The 21,303-nt window shown below is 46.0% G+C and overlaps 1 protein-coding gene across 3 annotated transcripts in view; it reads right to left on the bottom strand.

Annotated features, from left to right (window-relative positions):
• Window positions 1-208: 208 nt before the first annotated feature.
• Window positions 209-21,303, bottom strand: part of CLCN2 (chloride voltage-gated channel 2) — a 532,043-nt gene continuing 510,948 nt past the window's right edge. For all 3 annotated transcript variants that reach the window (XM_086944441.1, XM_086944443.1, XM_086944442.1), the window contains 3 exons: window positions 20,209-20,313; window positions 5,669-5,755; window positions 209-2,397 (listed from right to left, as the gene is read on the bottom strand). In XM_086944441.1, the coding sequence (XP_086800567.1) occupies window positions 2,203-2,397; window positions 5,669-5,755; window positions 20,209-20,313 (387 nt within the window). In that variant the 3' untranslated portion in view covers window positions 209-2,202. The remainder of the gene's footprint in view (window positions 2,398-5,668; window positions 5,756-20,208; window positions 20,314-21,303) is intronic.

Raw genomic sequence — 21,303 nt, 5'->3', positions numbered from 1 at the left:
AGAAACATTGTCCTATGGGGCGGGGGAGGGGCTGGAGAGCAGGAACTGCATCACAAAAGAGACTCTGGCTTTCATTCTGGTTTCCCTGCCCACCCAATTTTGCAAAGGCACAAAGTTTATTGCATTTGGCATGTTTAACACCCAAAGAGCTTAGAGTAGAAACATGGTGTATTACTGGTCAGATACATTGAAGAAGCACCGCGTAATATTTTAAAAAGTTCTGTTTTATTAAATTAATATAAAATTCTTTGTTATGTACATCCAGACAGATCCCAGGATTGTGACAATCACATATCATGAGGCCACTCAATCTCAGATCCATTTAATAGATAATAAATCATTAATCAATTCCCAACAGAGTCCTTAAAGAGATGCCACCAAGCTGCTGGGAAAGAACCTCTAAGGGGAGGGAAAGAAATATTTTCTGACACACTGGAATGGTAATCTCTGCACTATTCTCCTTAAGATCATGCCATTACCTACCTTCTGGGGTCAAACAGAGAACCTACTCTTTACAAATAATGCTCAGAGACTATATCTGTAAGACTGAAATGCCGTAAAGGACAGACTGAGGCATATCTAGTTCAAAATGGCTGACCGTGATGGCCAAGCAGTCCTGTAAGCACCTGAAAACTGCTGCTTCTAGATCTCCTGACATTGAGAGCACTCTGTACACTCCTGCCCCATACTGGTCATGGGGTATAGGGATTTGCATAACCTTAGCTTTAAAGACTTGGTTAAAGTTATCTCAGTGCTGGTACCCCTCTGTAGACAGACTGAAGGTCACTGGTGTCAACAGATGAGCTGATGGAGGCAAATTACCCCCGATACATGGGCATGGTAGGATTGTTGCAATTTAATGCTTGGACATTCCCATACCACAGCCACTCCCCAGAGATCAGAAAATACTTGTATATTTTAAGATTATTTCCCTCTACTGGTGAACAGAATATATATGACGATTGTAAGGCTGCTTCTGTTCACAGATACAACTTGATCAGGGATACCTAGAACCGGTTACCTTTACACGGCACACCGAACAACGCTGCCTTCATGTCCGCAGCTTCTGCCAATACCTCAGGTGAGGCATACCACACTTAAGTAAATGTCTCAATAGCACAGATCTCAACAAATCCATGACTGATGGAATCAGACACACACTGGTCCCAATGGTAGCCCCCCCTTCTGGAAACCTGGCTCAGGCATTCACTTCCTAATGTACTCCTTCTCTGGAGACACAGGTCCCCAGCCACTTGCTCATTGGTTTAAAGTAGAATGCTTGAGAAGAGAGTATTGGTGGGATGAAAACATAGCACACCCTGAAAGATTTAAGTCATTCTTGGAATGCCCTGGTTAGACCTTCAAGCCAACTAGAGATACCTTTTCCACTTTCAATGTACCTTGGAATATAAATAGGAAGGAACAAGAATAGTCACTGCGTGTTCTCAAGAACCAGGTAATGAGGCAACCGGAGCATTATCGGGGCAATAGAACAATCCATATTTCTACCACCTCTTCTGAGCAATTAGTCCCATCAGCAGAGGCATGACGCTTTCAAGGGCATTCAAGGCATCACCAGGACAGTCTGTTCTTCCACTGCTCACTGCCCGGTGGCGGCACCATGGCTTCCTTAGTGGCCGGACAGAATTAGACTAAATCAACTCAGCAACATGAATCAAGATCTGCAAGAATCACTACAGGAGCACAAATCCAGAATTCAAGGCAGCAGGACTGGTCATTTGCTCCTGTCAACAGAACAAACTTGTGGCAGAGACATGAAGAAAGAAGAGTGTGGTTGAACAGATGGGGACCTGGTAGCAACAGTTATAACGGGAAGCTAACCTTCCTGAGATGATGTCCCACAGAAATGGTCCTTTTAGGAATGTATCACGGAAGGTACAGAAATCCTTCTTTACTTTCTACATGGATGAGGGAAGGTTTGTTGGCTTCCAAGTAAAGAAGGTGTCTAACTAAGAAGGAAGACTGATGGGAGATGAGACAACAAAAATGAAGGTTTGGCATCTCGGTGATGGTCCATGTTAGGCAACATGTCTTGTTCTCAGAATCCTCTGTTGGTGCACGGAGCTGCTACCTACACCCGGGGCTTGGGCAAAGTTACTGGGCGTCCCAGGGGTATCTCGTTCTGTTGCTCGCTGGAAGCTCTCGCAGGGAGCTATCGCTCAATGTCCCCCAGTGTTCTTTTCATTGACATTTGTCGTCTGTGTCGGAAGGGCTGGAATCGCGAGGGATGGCATGCCGCTCCTGGCGGCTCCAGAGTTTGTGCATTTCGGTGGTCTCTGTTTCACTGCTGCTTGTGGCGCTGTCTCGGAAGCTGGCGAGCGGTGGGCGCACTTTTGCCCCTTTCACATGGACTGAGCCCTCAATGGCTTTCCTGAGCTGTGGTTAAAAGAGAGAGAACAATAAAACAGTTAGCTGTGTTCATTTCTGAGACTGTTATTGCATAGATTCTGCAGTGAGGGGTCAGACTAAGGCATGATGCCCATTGTTATCTGGGCCACAACAATAAGGGGCCAATAAGCAAACAGATCTCCAGGCCTTGGCCAATCCCAAGGAAGTTTAGACAACTCTTGATATTCTCTCAAGGCATGTATAGCACTGAATGTTGCAAATGGCAATTGTGGAGTTACCCATATCCAGCTGGATGGCTGCCAAGGGCATCTGGATGCAAGAGCCAGATCGGCGGCTGGAAGAGGGATAGTTCGCATTTTGTTCTTCCCAGTGCTTAATTTGTAAAAAAAAAAACAAAAAAAAGTGCCAGGGCCCTCGTCAGGAGGCCACTGCTGCTTGCACCATGCACTGTTATTGCCAAAAACAGACCAAACACAACTACTAGCCATCATACTCCTACAAGTGTGCCCGCTCAGAATATTCCAGGTCGCAAAAGATATAAGAATGACTTGAGCCGCAGGTATTAGTCATTGTTAAATTATTTTGAATTAATAATTATGGTTGTTGTGCTAATTTCGACATTAGACAAATAGCACCACCATGTGGCAGACTGCCATAAGTGCCGGAGTTGACAATTGAGTGCCGGTGCCGAGCACCAGAAACCACTGGCTCAAATTAAGTACTGGTTCTTCCTCATGCTTGAAGGTATCAGCATCGGTGAAGCAGCATCGATTTCCTCTCTGTAGCGCTCTGAAGCTCATGGCATTGAGCGGAGTGCATGAACCCATCAGGCACTGATGCTTGCACAGACTATTGCATGCGCTCTGCTAGCGATGGGGCAACTTGTGAGAGAGAGAGAGGCAAGGGGACCAAATACTTAGTGTGGGTATGTGGGGTTGAGGGGCTGCGCTTGAGTGGGCCCTTCCTAAGAAGGGAAGAAGAGGTAGCAAGTGGTTGGGCATGCATGGGCGGCAGGAAATCAGATATTTGGAATGCACATGGGGGCAGGGGACCAAGTCCTATACAAGTGTGGAGCTGGAGAGACAAATATGGACAATAATGTTTATGTCGGCAGAGAATAGGTACTATATGAATGATGATTGATGAGGGATTGTTGTTGAGTGAGGATAGGGCATATGGTGTAAGTGTGTATGTTAGTATAAGCCCGTCAGACTGACCGGTATTATGTGGTGAGTGCTGGAGTGTGAGGCAGTGTGCACCCCCCCCCCCTATTTGAAAAGGCTCCCTTGAGCTAACGAGCTGGCAAGCTCTGGTTGATGCACCTGCGCCCAGAGAGTGGTACCGAGACCTGAGAAGACTTTGGGCAGCATCTCCAGCACCCCCAAAAAAATGTTGCTCTCTACTGAAGGACAATTATCCTGAAAGACGTGTCTAGAGATACAAAGCACTTGCTGCACCAACAATGGTGAAAAACTAAAGCCTGACACCGAAGAAAGTGTTATCATGCACTGCATTTATTATGATGCATCGGGGCACACTGAGTGCTGGAGTCTGAGGCAGTGTGCGCCCACCCCCCTCCTATTAGAAGATTGAGGAGGTGTTTGTATGGAATGACTGGAGAATCAAGTACAGGGTAGTGGGGATAAAAGTATAATTTGCTTCCAGTGCTTAATTTGACCTGGTGGTTCCAGGGCTCAGCACTGGCACTTAATCGTCAACACTGATGCTTATAGTGCAAACTTGACCCAAAGGTGTGCTTTTCATGAGCACCAGTTAAAGACACATTCATTTTTTGCAGGCCTAGGAGTTTAACTGATTTGCCCAGAATCACAGGATGTTGAACCTATGCCGAGACCCTAACCTGGTTCCCCAGCTCCAAAGTCGGCAGCTCTGGCCCTTATGCCACATACTCTCCCCACTTGTAGGGTTTTGGTTAGTTCTGTTATTGGCTGGTGGAAGCTGCTTCCTGACGAGAGCCTTGGCACTTATTTTTTCACAAATTAACCACTGGTTGTTGCCTATGTTTGTAAGAGGGAAGATAAAATACTTAAATGGGAATTATATTTCTCTCTCTCTCTCTCTTGAGCTATCTGCTTTATTGTCACACTATTTCTTTCATTCATAAAAAGATGGTAGCGGGGCGTGAGGGCGCTCCAGCGAATTGCCATTATACCCAGAGCGCGCCAGGTGGCAGGAAGGACTTGTAACCAAGGACGTGCACATCTGTCCTCTTCTCTGAGCTGATCAGACCATGAGCAGGAAGGTGAGAGACCCCATGGTACAGAACAGCATCCACCACTGGCCAAGGAGGATGCTGTCCAGAAATGATGCCTACAGCAGCTTGTGTAAAAGTGAATAGGAGTCTGCTTGTCATACTTCTTTCCTTAAGCTATAAAGGACAGGCTACCTATCGTCTTCAGACGTTACTTCTGCGTACGAGTCAGCGTCCATTTTGGAAGGGGTGCTCATTAAGTAGGCCAAGATGGATGCGGAGCTCAGATGGTTGGTGGAAACCAATATAATCATTGACTTCCTTCTCAAACATAAGACTATCTTCAACGCAATCGGTATGGATGACAAATACAGGTAGAAACTCACTACTAGCCTTGACGCCTACGTCTACTGGAAACTTCACCCCTACTCCATTCAAGGTACGCGGATAGTAGGATAGGTGAAATGCCCAGTATGCTGGATCGTTTAAGCAGCAGATAAGCTTTAGCTTCAAGGAAACCTCAGTGGAGGAGAAGGGACTCCTTAAAACTAACTGTCTGTGGACATGGCCTCTTCCACCAGGAGGCCCTTGTCCAGAAGCAATAATGACCTGAAGTCTTGGCCCTTGTGGTCTGGAAAGCCAATAACCGAAATATAAGTTATCATAATAAAGATACCATTTTTTGTAATATCATAAGTAGTTTTTGCCTATTTGTTTTTAATGTTCTTCTCTGTCTAACACATAGCTCACCCTACTCTTCGGAGGGCCTCCTGTACCCTGGCACTATGTCCATCCACTCTGGTGTAGGGACCAGTTGTGTGGGTACAGGCGCCCTTTCATTTACCCCAACGTACATTTGGAGAGGTAAGTTGCATCTTACACCACTGTTATCCATCAAGTTTGATTCACTTAGTGGTGCTTTTAAAAACGATGTCAATTGAGATAAAACTCACTATTGCAGACAGGGGGTGTGATTGGCTATGTTGTGGCTTGGCTAGGATGTGTGGTTTCAAAATTGGCTAAGGTGGGCTGGTAATAAGAATCTGGGCAGGTTTATCAAGGCTTTCTCACGACAACCTCACTCACCTCCTTCAGGGAGACCCTTCCGATGAGGCGGCCAATGCTGGTGACGTAGGCGTGCTCAATGCCAAGAAGAGAGAACACTGTGTGAGTCTGGAAACAGAAGATAAGAAATGGTTAATTTAGTAACGATAGAGTAGTCCCGATCAGTGATATCGATGTAAAAAAACAGTAGACGTTTAACTTTCTTTTTCTTGTTTAGTCAATAAGGAAAAAACAGCGCTGTCTAATTTTGTATGGTGCTTAACCCTAAATCCCAGCTATCATTCTTTGTCACACTGGCCTTACCAAACTGAACCATTTCCCATCACATGAGCTTCTTCACCATAAATCCCTGCTCTCTGGAAGGACCCCTAATTACACTGTTTTTGACCTGTAGTGAAAATGATTATCACACTGAACCCCTGCTATGGACAAAGATCACTATCACACTGAATCTGTGATCTGTGACAGAGATCACTATCACACTGAATCCTTGCTCTGTGACAGATCATTACCACACTAAATCCCTGCTATGTGACAGAGATCATTATCACACTGAATCCCTGCTATGTGACAGAGATCATTATCACACTGAATCCCTGCTCTGTAACACAGATCACTATCACACTGAATCCCTGCTCTGTAACACAGATCACTATCACACTGAATCCCTACTATGTGACAGAGATCACTATCACACTGAATCCCTGCTCTGTGACACAGATCACTATCACACTGAATCCCTGCTCTGTGACACAGATCACTATGACACTGAATCCCTGCTCTGTGACACAGATCACTATCACACTGAATCCCTGCTCTGTGACAGAGATCATTATCACACTGAATCCCTGCTCTGTGACACAGATCACCATCACACTGAATCCCTGCTCTGTGACACAATTCACTATCACACTGAATCCCTGCTCTGTGACACAGATCACTATCACACTGAATTCCTGCTCTGTGACACAGATCACTATCACACAGAATCCCTGCTCTGTGACAGAGATCACTATCACACTGAATCCCTGGTCTGTGACACAGATCACTATCACACTGAATCCCTGCTCTGTGACACAGATCACTATCGCACTGAACCCCTGCTCTGTAACACAGATCACTATCGCACTGAATCCCTGCTCTGTAACACAGATCACTATCACACTGAATCCCTGCTCTGTGACACAGATCACTATCACACTGAATCCCTGCTCTGTAACAGATCACTATCACACTGAATCCCTGTTCTGTAACACAGATCACTATCACACTGAATCCCTGCTCTGTAACACAGATCACTATCACACTGAATCCCTGCTCTGTGACACAGATCACTATCACACTGAATCCCTGCTCTGTGACAGAGATCATTATCACACTGAATCCCTGCTCTGTAACAGATCACTATCACACTGAATCCCTGTTCTGTAACACAGATCACTATCACACTGAATCCCTGCTCTGTAACACAGATCACTATCACACTGAATCCCTGCTCTGTGACACAGATCACTATCACACTGAACCCAATGATTGAGGTGAATAATAGGGTTTGCACTTAGTAGTACCTCATCCTTCCTTCCGCCAAACTATCCCTCTATAGACTCTTCAGGTACAAGTACAAATTATAGAGAGGCAGAAGATGTCTCAAACAATACTATAGGCCCTCTCCTCCCTCTTTACTGCCCCCCCCCCCCCCATAACATGCACCACCCCTACTATACTCTCTAGGGATTTTATTGTCACTGTATGTTCTCTACTTTAAATGGGAAACATCCTTTACCACGCAACCATCACAACGCGTAATGGTTACATTGTGGTTTAACGATGCAAGTCGTTACATCAACTTGGACTGGAGGGCGCTCTAGACTAAGGAATAGTGTGAATTACTATTCCAACACCTTCCCTACTGTAAGTAGACTAGAGTTGGAATAGTAATTCACACTATTCCCAAGTCCAGCGCCCTCCAACGGAAGTCGATGTAACGACTTGCATTGTCAAAACTGCGATGTAAAATACTGCGTTGTGATGGAATGCGTGGTATCATCATACATTCCTTTAAACCCAGCACATTTTCACTTTTCCTTCACTCCCTAGCTTTGCCTCATATTCTTGCATTGTCTCCTACTCCTGTGCACCCCATTCTTAATTCAGCCTTTCACTCTCCTGTGTCTCACACTCACAGGAGATGTGCCCTAAACGCCAGAGCTGCCAACTTTGGATCTGGGAAACCAGGTTCGAGTCCCAGCGTCGGCTCACCGTCCTGTGATTCTGGGCGAAAATCACTTAATCTACCCAGGCCTAGGAAAATGAATCTGACCTTGTGTAATGCAATCTGTTGCTCAAGTAAAACACTCCAATTCACTTGGGCCGTCTTGGCGCTATATACAACTGCAAAAAAATAGAGAGCGATACGCGCCCCATACAAACAACAAAGCAAATGATCACATTAACAGGGACTTTCAGGCCCATTACAAAAGCAAAGCAGTGGACAGACGAGGCACTGGTGTAGGGTTTGGTGAAATAATGAGCAAATAGCACTGTGCAGGGTCAGCTGGCAAAGGAGAAGGTGGCCTTTGCCTCCTGGCTTGGAGATGAGAATAAACAGAGAAGAGAGACTTACAGTCTCAGAGCACGAGGTGCATAGTCGGAACATCAGAGGAGACCCGGGGTGGGCGACAACTCAACCATGGACTTGGAGTCATAAAGAGCATCGATCTTTGGGAAACTCATCTATTCTAGGAGAAAACTAGCACTGGCAAAACCAATTATTGTAGTTTTTTTAAAGTAAAAAAATAGTGTTCACATGCATAAAACATTATGCAATTTAGTTCCAATTGAACGTTCGTTCACAGAACACGGATAAATGTGAAACCACGGAACAGAAGAACGAGTTTCGAAAGCGCTGGAAGTTCTTGTGTGCCACATCTCGTTGCCAAGTCAACACCGGCTTTCAGCGCCCCGCGTGCTGTTTCACCGGCCTCCTTGCCAATTACAAAACCTTTAAATATTCATGACCACCTTTCACGCCTTCTCTGCTTTCTCTTTGGAAGACAGAACATAGTGTAAATGTTCGGTGACTCGCGGGACTCGATTCCACCTTGTTCCTTCCTCCCACTGACACCTTCTCCATTTTATCCTGGGCAGCTTCTACGGGCAGGAAATTCTATGCAGGTGCACATGGCGCCATTCGGGGGCGCCAGAGAAGCAACACAAGGACCACTGGAATTATACGATTGTACTGCGATTTTTGCATTATTATCTATTTGCCACATAATCCATCATCTACAAATAATAAACAAGTTTGTAAAGCGCATGGTTACACTAGCTAGTGTGTCCCCGCACTGCAGCTAGACCGCATCCAGAGCGGTAATGTGACATCGCTAACGGGGAGCCTGTGGGCGGATGAGCCAAGTCTTCAATTTTTTCCCAAAAATAATTTCAGAAGGTTCCTTTTGGAGTGTGAGAGGGAGTTTGTTCCAGTGTTTCGCGACTAGGTAGTGGCAGGAGCGGGCTCCCCATTCTTGCTCTTTTGATAGCAGGGGTTTTGACCTGTCCAGTCCCCGAAGATGTTAAATGACGGGATGGAGTATAGGGGGACAATAGGTCATGTAGATAGCTCGCCCCTTTCCCCCGCAGAATATGGTGACTAATACATAGGGCTTTAAAAAAGTATTCTCCCCCTCACTGAAAGCCAGTGATGGGCGACGAGGGTATTCTTGGAGGAAGTTCTCCTGGGCAGCATTAAAACAAGGCGGGCTGCCGCATTCTGAATACATTGAAATCTCCTCAGACACTTGCTACTTGCTCCCAGGTATAGAACATTCCCGTAGTCCAGGTGGGAAGTTACAAGCGCATGGACTAGGGTTTTTCTCGCTGCCATCGGCAGCATGTCTAAAGATTTCCAGAGTCTTTTCATTACACCAAAACACTTCCCGGCCACAATTCTGGCGTGATTCTCAAAGGAGAGCTTGGCGTCCAGTCTAGGGTGACCAGAATTTTAAAGCAAAAAAACGGGACATTTCACACAAATAGAAGAAGGACTTTAGTTTTACGTCAAGCAAGCGCACAGAATGACAGCACTCCTTAGCAGAGAATTACAAAACAGGAATTAAGAACATAAATGGGATGCTATTTTTAAACCCAGGAGTTTGCCTGTGAATTAACTTGCTTTCTTGGAACAACTGCTAACTATCCCCGCTTTGTAAAACATTAAAAACACCTCCCCCCGTTTTTAGTCGACCCTCTCCAAAAACCGGGACATGAGCTAAATTTCTCGAAATCTGCCCGGACAGCTGGTGAAAAACGGGGACCGTCCGGACAAATCCGGCGACGCCTGGTCACCCTAGTCCAGTCACATCCCCAAGTTCTTGCCCTGACTACTGAGGGAGGGGGTCAGGCCCAGAGTCTGCGGCCACCATGATGAGGACCAGAACGAGGGAGCGTGTCCCACCGCTAGAACCTCAGTTTTGCTGACATTTAATTTTAAACAGTGATTCGTCATCCAGGTAGCCAGCTGCTGTAGGCAGGAAGAAAAATTGCTGGCTGCCTCTCCATGGGATTGTGACAATGAGACAACCAGTTGCGTGTCATCCGCATATGACAACACTGATTCCATGTTTAGTAATAATCTCTGCCAGTGGGGCGATATAGAGATTAAAAAGTGTGGGGCTAGGTATAGAGCTCTGAGGGACCCTTGAGCAAGCGACATGCTTTTGAAATAGTAAGGTCGCTGAGCCACATGAAAACTACGATCCTGTAAAAAGGACCTCAGCCAATCAAGGGCTAGTTTATTCAGCCCGCTTATCCTGAGGCGCTGTAAGAATAGTGTATGGGCTACAGTGTCGAAAGCGGCACTGAGGTCCAAGAGGACCAGCGCAACCGTCTGGCCCTGATCTACCTGTCTACGAATTGTTTCAGTTGACAGTAACAGTGCTGACTCAGTCAAGTAAGTTGCTCGAAAACCTGATTGCGTCGAGTGCAATAGGCTGTGCCGATTAATGTGGTCCATCAGTTGTATATTGACCACTTTTCCGGCTATTTTTACATAATATTGCAGGAGTGAGACTGGTCGAAGATTCTCCAGCTGACTCTCATTCACATTCGGCTTTTTTTTATGGGGAGGACAATCGCTTCTTTCCATCACATGTCTGTGATATTATGTTATAGGAATTTATAGAGTGCAACTATCGCATAGAGCTACTAGTCTATAAGGGAGACTATTTGCTGATCTGCCACAGAATCTGCATTTTTAACAAAAACAACATGTTGTTTCTAGCTTAAACGGTTCAAGTTAGTATAAATGCAGCAGCACGTGTTGCCACGCAGTGGAAGGTCCTTTGCAATGCTGACTGATCACGTTTCTGTTGCTTAAAGCTATATCTGGAGTTTAAACTGATAATAATGAGGTGCTAACAATGACCATACAGTGTTCCCAAGTAAAAAAACGAGGAAATAATTAAGTAATATCATTCCGAAATGTGCCGCATAATTTGACATTTCTTGCCGCAAAATTTACTCAACTCTGCAGCATTATTCAGCTCTCTTCTGCTGCATAATTCCAGTGGACCTGAATATACCCCTATTGCGACAAGAATTAAGTCTGTTAATGGAAGGGGGGGGGGGCGGTGTGAGGTCCTCCAGAGCGCCATTAATCCTAGAACAGGTCCTTGAGCGGGAATTTTTAAAAACTTTAGACTGAAGAAGGGAAGTCCTGCTTTTGTGATCACTTTTTCCCAAGGGTAACGGGTCACCAAATTGGGAATATCTTTCATGCATTCACTGAAGACCATAATCCGCGTTCTTCAGACTGGGTTCCTACTATGATATTATGGAGAAAGAATTATTAGGGCCTGTAATATATAATGTGTGGCGAGCAAATATGCTATAATTAGAAATTATACAGGTGTAAGCTTCCGCAACGAGATATCCATGGGGTGGAAATGTTGACGGCCGAGGTCACTGTAGACAATGCTTTGGGAGCCTGTGCTTTCACACGTCATGTTACGTCATGTCTGTGATATTATGTTATAGGAATTTATAGAGTGCAACTTTCGCATAGAGCTACTTGTCTATAAGGGAGACTATTTGTTGATCGCAGCGGCGGCTCCTCCGTAATGGCGGAGGAGCGCTGCCCCACTGCAGATGAAAAATAAAACAATAATAAAACAATTTCACTATGGTTTTATTTTTCACTGACAGCCGATGCTGCTGAGTTTAGGGCGGGGCTGGGCCATCCTCTACGGACAGACATCAGCACTGTAAGTGCGCATGTTGGTTTTGTGCATGTTGTCTTAGGACGGCCAAACCGACACGCAAACTTAGATTTATCTAACTCTGCTGTATTGTACAGCTGGGTGGAGAAATGGCACAGACTCTCAGTCCCATAGGGAGTGCCTAACCAGGCCATTCAGACCAATCCTGATGCTGCTCTCATAGCATGAGAGCTACATCTGGATTGGATGGGGAGTCAGAGGGCCTATGCTGGCCCTTGGACGTCTTCCGGGAGAGGAGTACCAAGGCAGCTGGGAGCAGCGGGTAGGTGCTTTTTTAATTATTACTTGCCCCCTCCCACCTCCCCACTTTATTTTGAATGTAGCCACCCCTGGCTGATTGCTTATTGAATAGATTCAGATTCCTAAACTGAATCAAGGAATATTGACTACAGGAATCGAATTCCATGTTTTAGTACAAACACTGGAAAAGATCCGTCTCTATAGGCAACAGTGCTACATTTTTAACACGAAATGAACTTGAACAAGAGACCCATGAGAAGAAGGCATCTAGGGGAAATCAAATGGAGAAGAAAAGACATGGAACAAAAACAACCAGCTCCAAGTGAGGTCTCTGAAACTGTCCGCTGAGAATTGCGCCTGCTTTTGACATTATACTGAAGCCGGTGAATAGAAAATTAAAGCAGCACGACCAGCGAGCAAGGTGCAAAATAAGAAAGAAAACCAAAAAATCTATATATGAATATAAAAAATGAGTCAAGAGAACAGAATTGCATTTCAAGCTAAATTGTGTAAATATTCGAGGAGGACAATTGAAACAAAAATAGTTTAACACAAGAGATGGACTAATGTAAGAGAAAATACAAAAATGTATATAATACAAAAAATGAAGCTACAAACAGTATTGAGCAGTATAGATAATTTAACATCAAGGTCAAAAACTGAGCTGGGGATAGGATTTTTGAACTGAAGCTAAAATGTATAAGCTGAAAATAGCTCAATAAATTGATCTGGCTACAATTATGGAGCAAAAAAGAAAGGAACCCGGTCACTGTTTTTGTTCTGCTCACTTTATTGTTAAGGGCAGAATCTAACCGTAAGGTATTTAATCCTTAGGTGTTATTTATATTTTGATTGTTGTGAAACTGTAAAACATTTTTTTACATTCTTTTGACAGTCCGAGGTTTACTTGCTGTCTTGCACACAGACAATTACATTTACAAGTGCTGAAAACAATTATTACAGTGAAAAAACAAAAATTGAACAATTATGACAATGTTTATCAAATAACTTTCATCAAACAAAATTCATCTTCGTGATGGTACCCTGTCAACCAAAAAGTGACTTACCCACATTGTGGAAGTTAGACCCAGTGAAAGGACACCACAAATGTGGAAATTGTATATCGTGCACAAGTACCATTGAAGGTTCCATCTTTGAACACAACACCATCAGATGGACCCACACAGAATTCACAAATTGCAAAAGCAAAAATTTAGTCTATGTAATTATTTGTCCCTGCGACAAACTTTACTTCGGCAAAACTACACAACAAGTTTCACAAAGATTGGCCCAGCACCGATCTAGGATAAAACAAAAGGTTGTAAATGCACCAATGGTCCAACACTGCATAGACCATGGTCACACAGAAAGAGAATTGAAGTGGTCAGTACTATCAAAAATCAAAGTTCCTCCAAGAGGAGGTAATGTAGAAGCACTGTTACTGAAGAGGGAAGCTTATTTGATCCTAAATATGACTGCGTGAGTGCAGGGTTGAACGAACACACAGAATGCCATAATCAGTAAACGGGTCCAATGTAAAATAGACCACAGAAAAAACGCTTGATACAATTATCAGCATCAAGGACTACATGTCCCATATGCACCAAGTCACATGTCCAGTCTTTAAGCACCCATGTGACCACAACATTCATTCACTGGAGGGATCTTGAAGCAGATAGCAGCGTTCTAAAATGACTCCGCAGGTAAATTGCCGCACGCGTCCATTAATATAGAACACAGACATGCGGAACCCAAATCCCTAAAACTCATGTTCCCCTTACTTTGTAGCACTAATGGCAATCCCGGAACAGTAAAGAAAAAGGTGACGCCCCATCTACCAAACGCTCGGCGTTCAGCACGCCAGTGAATCAACTTCAAGTAAGTGCATGACATTGTTGTAAGCTGCAACTTTAAAACAATGTAGGATGATTCAACAAACATCCCGCTAAAATAAAACTTACATTTAACCCCGCAGCACAAATATTGATTATTTAAACAGAGGTGGCGCCCCGTTCGCTGAAAAGCCTGGTGCTCCACGCCCTAACGAACAAAAACAAGTAAGTGTCTGTAATCCCAGCAACCTGCCGATGACCGATGCCCACAGATTCACTAGTAAGCCAATTACAAAAATGTTCAATTAATTTTACAGCCTTGGCGACAGTCGATTGAATAATACAGAAAATACAGACTGGACTACATGTACTGCCTAATAATCACGTGAGTGGAGCGCACAACCACCGTTGTAAAACAGCGCCAATCAGTTCTATCAGAGAATAAATAGAAAACCATATCACTGTTTTTATTACAGAACACAGTGAGTCCACCAAGAGTTCAGAGAGACGATTTATACAACTGTAAATCCGACAATAAGGTAATAATAACGAAGACACGTATCAATGTCAGAGACACCATAGGTGAAGGTCCCAAACTAAAGTATGCCCTTCGCTTACATTTACATAGGTACCCAGCCCGAAGCCCTGAAGAAGAGCCTGACAAGTAAAAGACAGGCTCGGAAACGCGTCGGCTAATCATTCATTCGTCTTAAATCCGAATGTTTTTTATTCGCGCATAAGGCTCTTTTCAAATGATTGAATTGAATTGAATCTTAATGTATTGCATGCCTTTGCGCTATTAGGCCAGACATTTAGCAACAGTTGCATCCTAGTGGCCTTACAGAAGAGGTGGACAGGGTACCATCACGAAGATGAATTTTGTTTGATGAAAGTTATTTGATAAACATTGTCATAATTGTTCAATTTTTGTTTTTTCACTGTAATAATTGTTTTCAGCACTTGTAAATGTAATTGTCTGTGCGCAAGACAGCAAGTAAACCTCGGACTGTCAAAAGAATGTAAAAAAATGTTTTACAGTTTCACAACGATCAAAATATAAATAACACCTAAGGATTAAATACCTTAAGGTTAGATTCTGCCCTTAACAATAAAGTGAGCAGAACAAAAACAGTGACCGGGTTCCTTTCTTTTTTGAATCTATAAGTGTCCTACCCGGCCACAGTGCAGGACAAAACCCCACTTGTAGCACAATTATGGAGCAAGCATAGAAGATTGTCTCAACTTGATGGGGGCTAAAGATTAGCGCCCTACTTCAGTAAACTATATACAAGCCCATCGAAAGCTTGTCCCCGCCCCCCCTCCCCACCAAGTAAGTGGTTCCTTCCACAAAACTCCCAGGCCCAACCACAGCCACGCATCCCCCCACACAAGAGTGGCTCCCTCCCATTGCCCTGGCACTCTGGTGATCAGAGGCGCCACCATTCTGTAAAGTGCAGCTCTGTTTTCTAAAGTTAGACTCATAGGGAAAATGATTTTGGTTTAAGGGTGGATGGACAAAACAAAATTGGAGACAGCACTGATTCCTGGTGGACATCATAGGTTTCTAGAACCCTGGCAGTTCTTAATTTGTAAAAATGTTAAAAAGTGCTAACAGCCCAAAGTTTTTTCTAGAAGCCTCCCATGCTGGTGAGTGCAAGGGTTGCCGAATACCATGGCTGTCTAATCGCGATTCCATATATATTTTTCTTCCACCAGCCTATACATCCATTCTCTTTATCAGCGGCGGCTCCTGCGCTATGGCGGAGGAGCCCCCCCCCTTCCAGCTGCCTCAAAACGTCAGGAAGGCAGCTGGTCTCATCTCTTGTGCAAGGCAGCCAGTCACATCTCTACTGCAAGGTAGCTGGTCCCACCTCTTGTGCAAGGTAGCTGGTCCCACCTCTTGTGCAAGGCAGACGGTCCCATCTCTTGTGCAAGGCAGCTGGTCCCATCTCTTGTGCAAGGCAGCTGGTCCTATCTCTTGTGCAGGGCTGCCGGTTCCAGCTCTTGTGCAAGGCAGCCTATCCCATCTCTAGTGCAAGGTAGCTGGTCCCATCTCTTGTGCAAGGCAGCTCATCCCATCTCTTGTGCAGGGCAGACGGTCCCATCTCTTGTGCAAGGCAGCTGGTCCCATCTCTTGTGCAAGGCAGCTGGTCCTATCTCTTGTGCAGGGCTGCCGGTTCCAACTCTTGTGCAAGGCAGCCTATCCCATCTCTAGTGCAAGGTAGCTGGTCCCATCTCTTGTGCAAGGCAGCTCGTCCCATCTCTTGTGCAGGGCAGACGGTCCCATCTCTTGTGCAAGGCAGCTGGTCTCATCTCTAGTGCAAGGCAGCTGGTCCCATCTCTTGTGCAAGGCAGCTGGTCCCATCTCTTGTGCAAGGCAGCTGGTCCCATCTCTTGTGCAAGGCAGCTGGTCCCATCTCTTGTGCAAGACAGCTGGTCCCATCTCTTGTGCAAGGCAGACGGTCCCATCTCTTGTGCAAGGCAGCTGGTCTCATCTCTAGTGCAAGGCAGCTGGTCCCATCTCTTGTGCAAGGCAGCTGGTCCCATCTCTTGTGCAAGGCAGCTGGTCCCATCTCTTGTGCAGGGCAGACGGTCCCATCTCTTGTGCAAGGCAGCTGGTCTCATCTCTAGTGCAAGGCAGCCGGTTCCAACTCTTGTGCAGGGCAGATGGCTCTATCTCTTGTGCAAGGCAGCCGGTCCCATCTCTAGTGCAAGGCAGTCCCATCTCTTGTGCAGGGCAGACGGTCCCATCTCTTGTGCAAGGCAGCCGGTCCCATCCCTTGTGCAAGGCAGCCGGTCCCGTCTCTAAAGCAAGGCAGCTGGTCCCATCTCTTGTGCAAGGCAGCTGGCCTATCTCTTGTGCAGGGCTGCCGGTTCCAACTCTTGTGCAAGGCAGCCTATCCCATCTCTAGTGCAAGGTAGCTGGTCCCATCTCTTGTGCAAGGCAGCTCGTCCCATCTCTTGTGCAGGGCAGACGGTCCCATCTCTTGTGCAAGGCAGCTGGTCTCATCTCTAGTGCAAGGCAGCTGGTCCCATCTCTTGTGCAAGGCAGCTGGTCCCATCTCTTGTGCAAGGCAGCTGGTCCCATCTCTTGTGCAAGGCAGCTGGTCCCATCTCTTGTGCAAGGCAGCTGGTCTCATCTCTAGTGCAAGGCAGCTGGTCCCATCTCTTGTGCAAGACAGCTGGTCCCATCTCTTGTGCAAGGCAGACGGTCCCATCTCTTGTGCAAGGCAGCTGGTCTCATCTCTAGTGCAAGGCAGCTGGTCCCATCTCTTGTGCAAGGCAGCTGGTCCCATCTCTTGTGCAAGGCAGCTGGTCCCATCTCTTGTGCAGGGCAGACGGTCCCATCTCTTGTGCAAGGCAGCTGGTCTCATCTCTAGTGCAAGGCAGCCGGTTCCAACTCTTGTGCAGGGCAGATGGCTCTATCTCTTGTGCAAGGCAGCCGGTCCCATCTCTAGTGCAAGGCAGTCCCATCTCTTGTGCAGGGCAGACGGTCCTATCTCTTGTGCAAGGCAGCCGGTCCCATCCCTTGTGCAAGGCAGCCGGTCCCATCCCTTGTGCAAGGCAGCCGGTCCCATCCCTTGTGCAAGGCAGCCGGTCCCGTCTCTAAAGCAAGGCAGCTGGTTCCATCTCTTGTGCAAGGCAGCTGGTCCCATCTCTTGTGCAAGGCAGCCGGTCCCATCTCTTGTGCAAGGCAGCCGGTCCCATCCCTTGTGCAAGGCAGCCGGTCCCATCCCTTGTGCAAGGCAGCCGGTCCCATCCCTTGTGCAAGGCAGCCGGTCCCGTCTCTAAAGCAAGGCAGCTGGTTCCATCTCTTGTGCAAGGCAGCCGGTCCCATTTCTAAAACAAGGCAGCTGGTCCCATCTCTTGTGCAGGGCAACCGGTCTCATTTCTTGTACAAGGCAATAGGTCACATCTCTTGTGCAAGGCAGCCGGTCCCATCTCTAGTGCAAGGCAACTGGTTCCATCTCTCGTGCAGGGCTGTTGGTTTCAACTCTTGTGCAAGGTAGCCGGTCCCATCTCTTGTACAAGGCAGCTGGTCCCATCTCTTGTACAAGGCAGCTGGTCCCATCTCTTGTGCAGGCCAGCCAGTTCTTTCCCGAGTGCCAGACAGTCTTTTCAAACTTGTATGCAAGGCAGATGGTTTTATCTCTTTAGCAGGGTAACGGATTCTACCTCTTGTGCAGGGCTGCCGGTGCCAACTCTTGTGCAGGGCAGTTGGTTCTCCTTTTTCAAGCAAGGGAGTGCAAACATATCTGCCCAGGCCAGCAGCATCATTCAAAGCAATTTCAGATTGCTCACCGCCCTTATGCATTTGTGCTTGAGGGTCAGCAGGAGACGTATATGGAAGCCTAGTGAAAGGGAAAGCCCACTGGGAGTGAGTCAGCAGCTCACATCCTTGGTGTCTGCAGCATTTTCACCTCTTTTAAAACATTTATGTGCGTCACAGCAGCCTACTTATCTCTATAGCTGTGCCAGCAGAACTGCATCACTCCACTATAATGAAGTTACATTATTGGGGCAGCTGTAGGGAAAAGGGGTGCCTGTTTTTTGGAGATCAAAAAACATATTTAGTTTGCAGCTTTCCCAGGATAAACTTAGACATACAGGTTGCATGTTTATGATGTTTTTTCGGTATGAATTGCTGTGCACGTATATCTTGTATCACCCGCACAATCACTGGCCTTCTGAACGATCAATAAGTACCATGGATATCATCATTGGAGCACTATTGTTCACTTATAGCCTGTGATTAAGGTCTCTGCCTCTGATCCTGAAGGTGAAGGGTTAATGTCCAGCTATCTCCTTTGTCAAGCATTCAATCACTAGACTAATTTAACCTACATTTTTTGGTAATCTCGGCAGGTGTGCCGCTATTTCCATTTTTCCAACACAATTGTCATCTGTACGTATACATTGTACTTCGCTCACACAAATTTTAGTGGTGTCGACCGCTGATAAAGTATGCTTTTCTCATGTCCGCTGTCTTTTTCATAGACCTCTGCTTCATCCTTTGTTTTTTTTTTCTCCTTACTGTTAACAATGCTTCGAGGACCGGAGTTTTGCTCAAACTAAAAATGTACTAATAAAATAATAGATTTTGCGTCTGTTCTCCATGATGGGTAAATGACCTCGCAATTTTGCACAGATGCTGTCAAAGGGTATACAAATACACATTTCCATAATGGGAATTGAGCACAGAGGCAATGGTTAATGTTGTGTCTGCATCTGCAAGGGGTCTGCTGTGGTTTGGTGTGGGGTTGACGTATTGTGTTGGGTTGGTGGGTTGCATGTGGCGGATAGGAGGGTGGTGAGAGTGCGAGTGAAACTCGCTGGCGACTCTTCTTTTGTTGCTTTGGTAGGAAGGAGTACTCAGTATGTACCTGGTCTGTCTTGTGCGGTACTAGGACTTCAGCCGAAACCATCCTAGTGTTTGTCATTAGGCCATCATTACGGTGTGGGGATGACCTCCATTGAGAGGCCATTGGTGGCGGCGGTCTGCCCGACATCTATGGAAGCGGGCCAACTGCCGGATTACAATACCGTTGGTTGGAGCACAGATGGCGGGGGAAAGACCGCCGCCTCTGACAGGCTCAAGGAGACGGCGGGGAGGCGGCGGTCAGACTGCGATCCCCACAATGGAGGCGGTGCCTGCGCATGCATGGTCATATGGATTACGATGTCCCTTTCCCTCAGCCTTTCCATGGCGGTCCCACTGCCATGTAAAAGCAGCCGAAAAGGGACTTTGGGGGCCTAAGAAGGGCCCTCATACCCCATGGGCTACTGGAATGTGGCCAGGAGGGAACATGGGGGGCCCCCAAACATCCATGCACTGTGAGCCAGGCACCATATGGTGTTTGTCACACAGTGCATGGATGTTTAAAAACATGCCTTTTTCTACTGCGGCTTGTGCTGAAGCCCATTTCCAGGGTGCAGCACAAGCCGCAATAGAAAAAGGCATGTTTACAACCACCTACAGGACGGTTGTATCAAAATATGGAGGGTGGGACAACAGACTACTTGTCGGGCGCTCCCAATCCTGCTGCGATGGCGGTCGGATGTTCGTCCGACCACCATCGTAATAAGGGCCTATGTCTGCTGTGTTGTATGTTGCGAGGGAGATGTTTCAAAGCCGTGCTTGTCTCAGTGTCTCAAGCTCTAGGTGTTGAACAGGAGGTTGTGTTTGCATACAGGGCTCCCCGTTATTCTATACCTTGTGCAGCGAGGTGCGCTCCACCAGCTGGAACGGAGCGGGGTCAATCTTGCAGCTCCCAAAGTTCACTGGTTCATCCAACTGACTTTCTTCCCATTCCACGATCTGAAAGTGAAATTAAGACAAGTTAAGAAGTCATAAACTGGCCGCCACAGTAACCAATCAACATGGAAACGCACACACATAAAGCAAGCAACAAGGCAGCAAAGTCAGAAATTAGGGTAAGTAGACTGGTAACCAAAATTCAACACATACAGATTGATACAAAGCTCAGTTATTCATGAAAGCAACCAGGGAAGAGAGACAGAAGAAAACAATGCAACCCGGTCAAACACCAAAAAAGAAGCTACAACGGGAAGCAAAAAGTTACCAAAACTAGACTGCAAAAAGGCAACAAAGCAAGATTACAATAAGGTAACACAACCAGTAGCAAGCTTCATAGGCTTGCGATGAATGCAGTAGCAAGCTTCATTGGCTTGCGATGAATGCACCCCGCACTCTGGCACCCTCCACTGCCAATCCGCACATAAAGGGATATAATGGGAAGCATGAGCTACCAAATATATGGTCATTATTTTGTTCAAAAATCCAGAAAATCTTTCATAACCATTACAAAATTAATTTCCAATGAAAGTGGACACTGAAAGACAGAAGAAACTCCTCATCTGTTTTAGGACTGGGATTATTACAATGAATTTATTTCTCAGAATCAGATTTGTATTAAGTTATCTTCTATCTTTTTTATTCTTTTTATTACAAAGTTGCTGAGCGCAGAAGAATGCACATTTGGACATGTCGAATAACATAGTACCAACATTACAAACAACAGAGATCTAACTCCTACAGCAGCAGAGTAATCAAAACTATGAAAACCCTTGTACAGCCCTTGGACAAGACCAAAACCCTGCACCCACCTTCCCTAACAACTTCAGAACCCCCTATATGCTTGCCATGCCCCCCAGATCTTATCCTATTTCTTCGGGCAACCTCTGCGTTATAGATTTTCTTTCCTGTCTGCAGGCACCAGTCAGGGTCAGATCCCAGTCAGAAAGTAGGGGGGGAGCCCAGGCCCTCACTAGATTTCTTCTTAATCTA

This window comes from Lissotriton vulgaris, chromosome 11, assembly GCF_964263255.1.
Source record: "Lissotriton vulgaris chromosome 11, aLisVul1.2, whole genome shotgun sequence".
Classification (NCBI taxonomy): domain Eukaryota; kingdom Metazoa; phylum Chordata; class Amphibia; order Caudata; family Salamandridae; genus Lissotriton; species Lissotriton vulgaris.
The sequence above is the reverse complement of the archived record's forward strand: the minus strand, read 5'-3'. Positions and strand labels throughout refer to the sequence as shown.